Source organism: Mauremys mutica, chromosome 4, assembly GCF_020497125.1.
Source record: "Mauremys mutica isolate MM-2020 ecotype Southern chromosome 4, ASM2049712v1, whole genome shotgun sequence".
Classification (NCBI taxonomy): Eukaryota; Metazoa; Chordata; order Testudines; family Geoemydidae; genus Mauremys; species Mauremys mutica.
The window spans coordinates 59,074,308-59,086,913 of NC_059075.1; the positions used below are offsets into that span (position 1 = coordinate 59,074,308).

The 12,606-nt window shown below is 43.3% G+C and overlaps 1 protein-coding gene across 6 annotated transcripts in view; it reads right to left on the reverse strand.

Annotated features, from left to right (window-relative positions):
• FSIP1 (fibrous sheath interacting protein 1) overlaps positions 1-12,606 on the reverse strand; it is a 185,183-nt gene that overhangs the window by 154,511 nt on the left and 18,066 nt on the right. For all 6 annotated transcript variants that reach the window (XM_045013692.1, XM_045013688.1, XM_045013691.1 and 3 more), the window contains exons 3-4: positions 7,933-8,104; positions 4,101-4,273 (exon numbers count right to left, since the gene is read on the reverse strand). In XM_045013692.1, coding sequence (XP_044869627.1) covers positions 4,101-4,273; positions 7,933-8,104 — 345 coding nt within the window. The remainder of the gene's footprint in view (positions 1-4,100; positions 4,274-7,932; positions 8,105-12,606) is intronic.

Genomic DNA, 12,606 nt, shown 5'->3' on the forward strand with positions numbered 1-12,606 from the left:
AATTTCCCAGACTTCAAGCTGATTTTTTTGAAAGTTTCAGCCAAAATAGTTCAACCATTTCTGAGAATGAGGTTCTGGGAAAATATGTACTGTAATGTTAACAAAATTCTGGTGACTTTTGGTGAGAAGCTCTAGTATTCCCACACACTGGAGCAGGGACTTGAAAGGGCTGGGCTTTTTGTCAGGAATGTAACTTTTATTGTTAGGCCAAGTTATAAGTCTTTGAAAAATTTCAGTCCACACATGCTCAGCAGAGACTTCTTAGGGTTTAGCAGCTAAAATCTCTGAAGAGTCTGTGTGCACTTATTCCCTCACAGCTCCAACATGTGATTGGACAGTGCATGGTGCCATCACCACAGAGCAAGTGAGCATGCTCCACACCAAGAAACAGATTGGGACACAAAAAATGGTGAGATTGGGACTGGCTGGGCAAAACACTGAGAATCAGTTGTCTGGGGGTTAGGAGAACACTGTGCTAGACACCCCTGATCTGTGCTGGAGAGCCCAGGCAGCAGCTGAGAAAACTTGACATTCTTGTCAGTTTCGCCACTGCTATGGTGAAACTAAAAAGAATGTTAATTTCATATATTTCCTTTCAAGAAAATCATGTTTTTGTGTTTCCGAAAATAAATTCTGATCCCACTGAGGGGTACCAAAGGAAACTGCACCATCTGCTCAAGAAACTCCCGGAAGAAGTACTGGAACAAATCTACATAGACACACCCCTAGATCCCCGACCAGGGTATTCTATCTGCTATTCAAGATCCATAAACCTGGAAATCCTGGACGCCCCATCATCTCAAGCATTGGCAACCTGACAGCAGGATTGTCTGGCTATGTGGACTCTCTCCTCAGGCCCTATGCTACCAGCACTCCCAGCTATCTTCAAGACACCACTGACTTCCTGAGGAAACTACAATCCATTGGTGATCTTCCAGAAAACACCATCCTAGCCACTATGGATGTAGAAGCCCTCTACACCAACATTCCACACAAAGATGGACTACAAACTGTTAGGAACAATATCCCCAATAATGTCACAGCAAACCTGGTGGCTGAGCTTTGTGACTTTGTCCTCACCCATAACTATTTCAGATTTGGAGACAATTTATACCTTCAAGTCAGCAGCACTGCTATTGGTACCCGCATGGCCTCTCAGTATGCCAACATTTTTATGGCTGACTTAGAATAACGCTTCCTCAGCTCGTCTCCTTATGCCCCTACTCTACTTGGGCTACATTGATGACATCTTCATCATCTGGACACATGGGAAGGAGGCTTTTGAGGAATTCCACCAGGATTTCAACAATTTCCACCCCACCATCAACCTCATCCTGGACCAGTCCACACAAGAGATCCACTTCCCGGACACTACCGTGCAAATAAGCGACGGTCAGATAACCACCACCCTATACTGGAAACCTACTGACCACTATACTTATGTACAAGCCTCCAGCTTTCATCCAGACCACATCACATGATCCATTGTCTACAGCCAAGCCCTAAGATACAACCGCATTTGCTCCAATCCCTCAGACAGAGACAAACACCTACAGGATCTCTATCAAGCATTCTTAAAACTACAGTACCCACCAGGGGAAGTGAAGAAACAGATTGACAGAGCCAGAAGGGTACCCAGAAGTCACCTACTACAGGACAAGCCCAACAAAGAAAGTTACAGAACGCCACTAGCCATCACCTACAGCCCCCAACTAAAACCTCTCCAGTGCATCATCAAGGATCTACAACCTATCCTGAAGGACGATCCCTCACTCTCACAGACCTTGGGAGACAGGCCAGTCCTCGCTTATAGACAGCCCCCCAACCTGAAGCAAATACTCACCAGCAACTACACACCACACAACAGAAACACTAACCCAGGAACCAATCCCTACAGCAAACCTCGTTGCCTACTCTGTCCCCATATCTACTCTAGCGACACTATCAGCCACACAATCAGGAACTCATTCACCTGCACATCTAATGTTATATATGCCATCATGTGCCAGCAATACCCCTGCCATGTACATTGGCCAAATCGGACAGTCTCTATGCAAAAGAATAAATGGACACAAACCAGACATCAAGAATTGTAATATTCAAAAACCAGTAGGAGAACAGTTCAATCTCCCTGGACACTCAATAACAGACTTAAAAGTGGCCATTCTTCAACAAAAAAACCCTTCAAAAACAGACTTCAATGAGAAACTGCAGAACTGGAATTAATTTGCAAACTTGACACCATCAAATTAGGCCTGAATAAAGACTGGGAGTGGCTGGGTCATCACAAAAAATAATTTTCCCTCTGTTGATATCCACCCCTTCTTGTCAACTGTTGGGAATGGGCCACATCCATCCGAACTGAATTGGCCTCGTTAGCACTGACTCCCCACTTGGTAAGGCAACTCCCATCTTTTCATGTGCTGTATATTTATACCTGCCTACTTTTTTTCACTCCATGCATCTGCTGAAGTGGGTTATAGCCCACAAAAGCTTATGCCCAAATAAATTTGTTAGTCTCTAAGGTGCCACAAGGATTCCTCGTTGTTTTGTTTTGGGAGACATTTCTGTAAAATCTGGTTTTGCTCTGAATCAGACCAAAAGCAAATTGCAAAATACCAACATTTTTGGCAAACCAAAACCCCTGAGTTTTGTCCAGCTCTATCAGACGTCCTCATAAGACATGTGATTTCTCTGCCAACAAAAATTGCTCTTCTTTTCATAGAGTGCATAGTAATGGGAGAAGCTGTACCAAAGGTTTTGAATGTCTTTGTTATAATCACCTCTGTAGGTTCTGTTCACATCTACCGTATACATTTCTACTTCCTTTGGATGTCTGGATGCATCCAAAAAAGGACTACAATGCCACTTCATATTATATGAGGAAAATTATGGTGACCTTGTGGATGGAGGCCAGCTTACTTCACTGAACTACCATGTTTGACAGAATGTGTAACTGAGCTTTTACTAAGAGCGTGCTAAGTGCTGAAACCCCTTCGGATAAGGTAATGAGAATGCAAGATACTTTCAGGGAGAAAAGCAAGAGACCTACCAACCATGAAGCTGAAAAGTAGTTTTCTGAGAATTGTAGATGCTACACACAGATCAAATTTGTTACAGGAATCTGCATATTGCCAAAGAACTGATAAGAGTGATGAGTGCTCACGAATTAATTATGTAGCGGTAATGACAAATTCTCATGGGTTTCTTACATTGCCATATGTCTGAAGTTGCTGACTGATCTTTCCAAAAAGTGTTTGCATGAGCCTCTTGGTCAGAACAAACTAAAGAGTGTCCTTTGCTTCAGCTGACAGCCTGACTTTGCCCTGATGTGTGTCCCTTGCAACACCAATATCTAAACCTCAAGAGATACACAGACATCATTTGTGAATTTCCTCTGAAATGCTAGGACAGTGTTTATCATCATCTTAGAATGACTGTCTGTAGTTCCTTCCTCTCAGCTTCCCAGACACAATTTAGACAGCACTGGATATCGGTACAGGCTAGTTCCCTGTTGCACTATGCTTTGTGTGTGCACTGAGAGTTTGAGAGGAGGTTCTAGTTGCAACTAAATCTGATCTGAGAACCAAGACCTGAGGGGTTAATAATAAGATGATTATAATAATGTACAGTTCTTTCTGTTCCCTTTCATGTCAGTGTCCTTCACCAGTCAATAACTATTGAATAATAAACAGTGTTCATGAAACTAGACCAGGGGTTCTCAAACTTCATTGTGCCGTGACCCCCTTCTGACAACAAAAACTACTTCACAACCTTAGGAAGGGGAACTGAAGCCAGAGCCCCACTGCCCTGGGGGGTGGGGAGGAATCCCAAGTCTCACCACTCTGGGCAAGGGGGGCCAAAGCTGCAACCGTCACCCAGGGCTGAAGCCATCAATCTTTTGCTTCGGCTCTGGGCAATGGGGCTCGGGCTTCAGTCCTGGGCCTCAGCAAGTCTAAGCCAGCCTTGGCAACCACATTTGAAGGGGGTCACGACACACAGTTTGAGAACTGCTGAACTAGACTGTTCCCTTCCACAAGATAGCATTCTGAGATAATGTTTTATTGGTAAATATTAAAAAAAAATCACACATTGCTAACCTGAAGTTCTTCCCAAAGTTTTGCCCTCAATTCTCTGCCTTGTTTTTTAATTTCTCTTTCTCTACATTGTTTCTTTGCCAGTATCTTGTCCAATTTATTCATCTTCTTTATCGCTTCTTGAATCCGGGGATCTATATCTTTCTCTTCAGTATTATCTAGATTGGTAGAACTTGCTGTAGATTAGATATAAAATAGAATGTGAGCTTCAAGTTTTTAATAAAATAATCACCAGTCAATAGGAATTATTTGGCAGCAACTTCAGTAGGAATAGGACCATTCACTAGCATATGTTGCTTTCTGTTGGTTGGTTGGTTACAGCAGGAAAGAAATATACAGGTCCTTCTAGAAGATAAAAGAACTTTTCCTTTGTGATAAAAAGATAGCGGTAGATGTTTGTGTTTCTGGCACACAGAACCAGAGTTCTAGTTTGGCAGGTGTGTAATATTTATTCTGGGGAGGTAGTGGTTTATCCATAGCAAAGGTTGTAACCACAATCCCATAATAAGGCTGAAACTCAAAAAAATTCTCATGCTTTCAAATTTTTAAAGGTAAATCTCATTGACAACTAAAATGTGGCCTGAATTTTTTTATGAAATTAAGTCATTTTGAGATCAAGAAAATTTTAAACAGCTCCATTTTTAAAATGCTACAAAGCATCTAAAGTTTTAATATGTTCCTCTACCTACTCAACAAAAAGTTTTGATACCAAAAGATGGGAAACTCAGGTACATTTTGACATTTGATCTGGAAATAAGCAGTTAAGGACATAAACAATAATATGCTTAAGAAATTACCATTATTTCAAAATTAAACAGGATTCTCTGTCAATGATGCCAACAGAGAAATATATATTTGTGATCAACCTCTGAACAGGTCTGGTCTTCTTTTCTAAATTGAAAGGAAATTTCAGGATCTAGTAAGATAGTTCTTCTGCAGGCATTCCCCAACTAAAATTGCCCCTTTGTTTATAGGAATGTGCATAAGTCCACTTATTTGAAGAGTTAAGAGAGGAAGAAAGAGCTGACGTGCCCTGCCAAAGTTACATGGAAAACATGTAATAGAGCCAGAACAGAACCCTGATCCAAGGCTTACTATTCACTAGATCAGTGGTCACTAACCACTCTATCATAATTGACTGGTCGATCCTAAAGACTCTCCCAGTCGATCACGATCTCTGGTGGTGCAGCAGGGCTGCCACTAAGCAGCTTGTGCATCCCCCGCAGTCCCGTGGGGGTGGGGGGGTGGAGTGGGTTTCAGCACACTGCTCCTGCATGCAAGCACTGCCCCTGTAGCTCCCATTGGCCAGAAATGGGGAACTGTGGCCAATGGGAGCTGAGGGGAAGGTGCAAGCAAAGAAGGGCAGCACGCAGGGCCACAGGTGTGCGATGGCCCCTTCCAGGAGCAACGTGGGGCAAGGGCAGGCAGGAAGCCTGCCTTAGCCTCGCTGCGCCACCGACCAGGAGCTGCCCACAGTAAGTGCCGTCCGGTGGGAGGCTGCACTTCAAGCCCCAGCCCTGAACCCCCTCCCGGAGCCACACCCCACACTCCCTCCTGCACCCCAACCCCCTGCCCCAGCCCTGACCCCCTCCCAGAGCCAGCACCCCACACTCCCTCCTGCACCCCAACCCCCTGCCCAGCCCTGACCCCGCTCCCAGAGCCAGCACCTACACCCTCTCCTGTACCCCAAACTCCCTCCTGCTCCCCAAGCCCCTGCCCCAGCCCTGACCCCCTCCCAGAGCCAGCACCCCAAACCCCCTCCTGGACCCCAACCCTCTGCCCCAGGCTCAGCCCAGAGCCCCCTCCCACACTGCAAACCTCTCAGCCCCAGCCCACAGCCCGCACCCACTCCCAAACTCCTGCCCCTGCCCCAGCCCGGTGACAGTGAGGGTTGGGGAGAGCAAGCGATGGGCGGGGGATGGAGTGAATGGGGCAGGGCTTCGGGGAAGGGGCAGGGCCTTGGGGAAGGGATGGGGTAGATCCTGCGTTGCCCTTAAATTCAAAAAGTGATCTTGGGCGTAAAAAGGTTGGAGACCATTACACTAGATTATATAGTGCCTCCCTTATGAATTACTTGACAACTCTGGGCTATATCGTCAGTTGGCATAAACTGGTACAGAGCCATAAAAGTCAATGATATATTTTTTTGCTATGAATGGCCTCGTTATCCATATAAATGAGTAATCCATTTTTAATTCCTAAAAAATTATTGGCCTCAATGATATGGAACAACGGTTGCAATCTTAACTATAGAATCACAAGTAGCAATTTTATACTTGGACATGAATTTAACAGCCTAGTAAGGAAAAGTATTATAACAACACTCTTCCACATCCCAGATAGATAATACTTTTTGATTTTCTGATATTTTGGAACCAGATTCACCTTTACAGGGGCTCAGCTGTGCTGGGGGGGAATTCACTACAAGGGAGGATATTAGTGGTTCTGCCAGGGGAAAGCAGCTTTAAAATCCAACTTGGTCTCCATGCCTAAGAGTGCCTCTCCCACCTGGCGTGGACATGTAGAATTACTGAACAAATCCAAATCTTCATCAGACCATTCCTGCCATAGTGGAATGGATGTGGTACAAGTTGCCTAACACTGCTCCAGACACACTTACCACCACTGGGTTCTGCAGACTTGTGTTGACAAAACCCAGAAAGGTGTATCAGGCACTCAGACACCACATCCATCACTATAGTATGAAAACCTAGATAGAATCAAATCCACAAATTTAAACTCTTGACCTTGACACTACACGAACAGTTATTCTTCCTTCCTTTTCTTTTATTTAAAGAACTTAAATTTAAAAAAAACACAACCCTCTTGTACCCTCATTAATTCCCCTCCTGAAATATCACCACCACACACTTCTCTTCCCTCTCCTCACTCCTCCTTTGCCTTTTCTAAGAATCTGTTTTACTGCTCTGTTCACTCAACGCATCTGAAAAATAATACCTTCTTTCACATTGGTTAGTTTCCACTGAGATGTTTTATTGAATTTAGAAGCTTGAGTTTCAACACACTCATCTTCAGAACCTACTGAGCTAGAAATCTATTCTGATAAAAGACCATCACAAAAATATAGATTATTTCATATAACTTAAAATATTTGACTGAAATGTTAAATATCAAAAGAACAAAGTACAATTTTTCTTCCTGACAATCATAAAATACCATCTCTAAAACACTCCACAGCAGATTACTGTCTAGAAAAAGCACATTCCAGCACATTATGACCTTGTGGTTAGAACACAGGACTAGGAATCAAGCAATCTGCTTCAGTCCTGGCCCTACTGAAGAATCTTGATGTGACCTGGAACAAGTCATTTAAGCTTTCTGTGCCTTCATCTCCCTACCTGTAAAATGACAATATATGCTTACTCATGTTTTAGGGTGTGAGAAATATTGGGAAGCTTTATTTTATTAATATTTGTAAAGTGTATTAGCACCGTCCATCTGAAGATCTCCTATAAGTACCAAGTATTATTATTAGAAAATGCAGTACTTCATTTTATTTAAAATATTTCTTTTTCAGATGTATATTGTACGCTTGCAATTGCTAGGCTGCAAAAACTGAGATAACTGACAAATGCTAGGGCACCTGTCATCCATGACTTTTTTTCCTCCTCCAAGTTAATTCATATAAGTGAAAATACGAAATACTAAGAAAAAAGTTCTGCTCTCATATCCATAGGATGAATTTTGACTCCATCATTCTGTTCTTACAGACACAGAATTCCCCATTTGCAGATTCAAGAGTAGAATTTTACCAAATTTCTATAATAGTAGTTGGCATTGCTGACCAACAAGGTAAACTTAGTCATTCTCATACCTGGACGCTCATTAGCATTTTGTATCTGCTGCTGAAAAATGCAGTTAATTTCCCCCTCAGAAGTCTGTTTTCTCATTTTCTTCATTTCATGCTTCTCGCTATCATCATCTTTGTCTTCCTCTACACTGCTGTTTCGTGAATTGTCTTCTTTACGATCAGCTGGTATAGAAACCTAAAAATTATGTAAATTAACAATTTCCACAAAAGTATTAATCTTTTAAAAATACTTTCTTTTCTTTCTTATGACTGCTAATAATAGTGACACCAAACCAGACTTTGAAGTTCTGCAGCTGCTTCTATCCAAGGATCTCAGAGCACTTTACAAATAAAAAAGCTTTACAACACCTCTGTCAGGGACATAGGTATTATCCTCATTTTACATATGAGTGAACTGCGGCACAAAGTGATAAAATGAAGTTGCTCAAAACCTCACAGCAAGTCAATGCAGTACTTGAACTGTGGCATCCTGATTCCCAAACACTGATATAATGCTACACCACACTCCTTGCCCTGAAATTCAAATTTGATTTCAAATATTAATATCTTCACAGTGGGGGCAAACACTGTACTTATGCTGGAATTTGTTGAATAATTAAATAATGACACTGGAGACATCTCTTAATTGTATTCCACTCATTACAGAGCCCTCACCTTAGTCAGGATGTGCTTAATCAGGAATTCCACTTAGCTGAGATCGCCCAAGTGTGTTCAGTTTACAAGTGCAATGACATTTATTCTAACTTGTTTGCAGTGTTAGTTGTAGCCATGTTGGTCCCAGGATATTAGGTAGACAAGATGGATAAAGTAATATTTTTTATTGGACCAACTTCCCTTGGTGAAAGAGACAAGCTTTTGAGCTACACAGAGTTGAAGAAGAGCTCTGTGTAGCTTGAAAGCTTGTCTCTTTCATCAACAGAAGTTGGTCCAATAAAAGATATCGTCACATCTATTCTAACTGTTAACCAGGCAAACACAACCCAGAATCTGAAAGTCAAGTTATGCCCTTTCTGGCTCATGTATCAGCATTAAGCCTGTAAGAAAGTTGTGACTCTTTTTGTTCAAAAGGTGCAGATGCTGTTTGGTATAGTTGTGGTTTTGGTACAGTCAGTTCAAATTTGAGTGGTGTTGCAACTCCATGTGCCAGGCTGCAACACCACTCATTCAAATTTGGCCCAAACACACCTTTAGGGGAGTGGTCAGACCAAATCTGACTGAGAGTCACAACGCCACTCACTCAAATTTGGTCTACCCACCCCTATGAAGGGACAGCTGGGCCAAATTCAAGTGAGTGGTGTTGCAACCTGGCACACAGGGTCACAACACTACTGAAATTTGTGACAACTATAAAAAGTTAAGGTGTATGCTAAAAGCTGAGGTTTCCGCAACAAAATCACAGCCTGCAACTTTCATATACCTTTAATTATCATCAGTAGTAAAAGATTCTGTGGCCCTAAGAACTCCTCAGTGCCAACTGGCAAGGGGGTTACAAGAATATCCTGGTATGTACAATCCGGTGCACTAAAGAATATTAGGTCTTAAATGAAAGCCAGGGTCCCACTGGTCATTAATATCATTGTGAAATGTCCATACAGATCCTATGTAAGGAGTTATGTATATATACTGACAATACATTCATCAAGTCTGTGTGATGTTAGTGCCAGCTCTGGCCAAGGCCATAGGCATTAGTTAAGAACTAACAAACGCATAGCTAGAGACCAAACCAGCTCACCTGTATGTTAGTTTTTTCAAAATAGGTATTAGTCATACAAGGATGTATTCAGTGTTTAGACTCTGTGAAATGCTTGTAAATTGCTGCATGCATTAATCTCACTTGTAAATGTCTGTATTCCATGCCATAAGGAAATATGTAAGCTTTGCTTTATAACTCTGAAAATGTTTGCTCTGAACTTGTGAAGCCAGGCACGGGAATCATCTCCCCTGCCCATTTAGGTGGCCTACCAAGATGAAATGAGACATTAAGGAACATCGTGACACCAAGGATTGGTGAAGGCTCTATCACACCTTAGAAATGTACATGCAAGGGAGCTCATCTCATAGTGGAAGATTAAGGACATGTCTACACTACAAAATTATGTGGACCTATGTTACATCGGCATACAGCTGCCACAGTAATTAAATCACTTTTGCGTGTCCAAACTTCACTCCTCGTATCAGCAGCACATGTCCTCACTAGCAGTGCTTATATCGATGCAGAGAGAAGTTCACCATGGGTACTTATTACACTGTGCAATTTGCCACCATCTAGCAAAGGGTATTTTTGTGAGGTTTGCAATGCCTCATGGGTCCCAAAAGAGTCATGCAGGGCTGACTGGGAGCATGATTTCAACATCCCAAATTGCAGTATTCTCCATCCCATAATTTCATCTGCATCCCATAATGTTTCACACCTTTTTTCAAAATCCCCACAAACCCATGCTTCCTGTCCGTCATCTGCGTCAGAAGCATGGATCCCACACAGCTCTGCACTACTGTGATGAGCATTGCAAGCATAGGGCACCTGATCCTGAAATATTTGCAGAGCCACGGGGAACATGAGTCCGTGGAGGCTAGATAGCAGTGGGATGTAGAAACAATTCAAAGTTGTTGAAGGCATTCATGGGGCAACTGCAGATGGTGGCATGCTGGTGCCGGGCCCAAGAAATGAGCACTGACTGATGGGATAACATTGTCATGCAGATTTGGGATGACAAGCAGTGGCTGCAGAACTTTCAGATGGGCAAGGTCACATTCCTGAATCTGTGTGCAGATCTCACCCCAGTCCTCCAGTGCAGCCACACCAAAATGTGATCTGCACTGAAGTGGTGATTCCTCTGTGGAAACTTATGACACCTGATTGCTACTGATCAGTCAAAAATCAGTTTGGAGTTGAGAAATCCACCATGGGGGCTGTTGTGATGCAAGTGTGCAGGGCCATTAATTGAGTCCTGCTATGAAGGACTGTGAGTCTGTGCAAGTTGCAGGATACAGTGGATGGTTTTGCAGCAATAGGGTTCCCAAACTGTGGTGGGGTGATAGATAGCACATATATCCCTATTTTGATAACTGACCACCTTGCCAGAGAGTACATCAACAAAAAGAGCTACTTTTCTATGTAATGTAAGCGCTGGTGGATCGCTAGGGACACTTTATTGATATCAATGTGGTCTAGTCGGGGAAGATGCATGAGGCTCGCATCTTTCAAAACACAGGACTGTTCAGAAAGCTGCAAGCAGTGACTTTCTTTCCAGACTGGCAGATTAGCACTGGGAATACTGAAGTACCAACAGTGATCCTGGGAGACCCAGCCTACCCCTTATTCCCATGGCTGATGAAGCCGTACCCTGGCAAGGAGCGCTGTAACTACCAGCTCAGCCGCTGCAGAATGATACTTGAATGTTCCTTTGGTCATTTAAAAGGTCGCTGGCACTGTCTACTCATGAGACTGGACGTCAGTGACAAAAGTATTCCACGGGTTATAGCTGCCTGCTGGGTCCTGCATAACATCTATGAAGCAAAGGGGAAAAAGTTTCTGCTGGAATGGAGGGCAGACATGGAACAGCTGTCTGCTGATTTTGAGTGGCTAGATACCAGGGCTATAAGAAGAGCTCAACACAAAGCTGTTTGGCTCAGAGAGGCTTTGAAAGACCATTTCAATAGTGAGCCACAGTAATGTGTGTTGCTGTAATGGGCTCTACCTGGCACTGCTCTTTTGCACCCCAGTATGAATCTTGTAATGAGTGTTGTGTGTGTAGTAATATAACACTGCAAATGCACCTATTACTAGCACCCCAGCCAGCATATATTGTGAACTAATAAAGATGAATTAAGTTTCCATAAATAGAGTTTTATCCCATACCCATACAAACAGACACATTATAACTAAATAAAACTTAAGTAAAGGGAAAAGAACTTCTGAAGGGGGAAAAGAACAGTAATTTCCATTTCAGAAACACATACAACAACTGTGTCTTTTACAGGTCAGTGCATGTACAGCTGTGACTGCCTGTACTTCTCCCCTGGGGTAGAGTGGTAGGCGTAGTGCAGCGGCCCGAGATGCTACACGGAATGTGTGTGTGTAGGGAGGTCCCAGAATACCATTTTCTATGGGCTGCAGAGGAACGTGAGCATGGTACTGTTGAACCTGATGGTCAACAAGAGTCTGCAGCATGTCTGTTTGCTGCTGGAGAAGTGCTAGCATCTCCTGCTGCACTTCCCTGTCCATTTCCCATGTCTTTCTCCTCTCCGCTCTATCCCTGGTCATGCTGTCTGCAGGAGTGATTCTCCAAGCCCAGTGCTCAGTATCCAAAGCAGCAGAGGCTTGCAGGATCTCTTGGAACATGTCATCCCATATCCTCTTCGTTCTCGTCCCTATCTGGTTGAGCCGCTCCACTGGTGTGGATGGAAAGAGCCTCAAGGCCACATTTCCAGCTGCAAAAGATACAATGCACATAGGTACAATTGTGAGTGTATTCACAAGATAAATGGAAACCTGCTATACAGAACTCACTGCCCTTGATCCACACAAGATGCAAGCACTACATTCTCACTTCGCTTTGGGACTGATCGATTACGGTGACAGTCCCAGCTATGGTGAGCATGGCCTTGGGGGAAAGGGGCGAGTTAGGGAAATAAGGGGGCATAGTTCATGGGCATGAGTACATGCATATTGGGCAA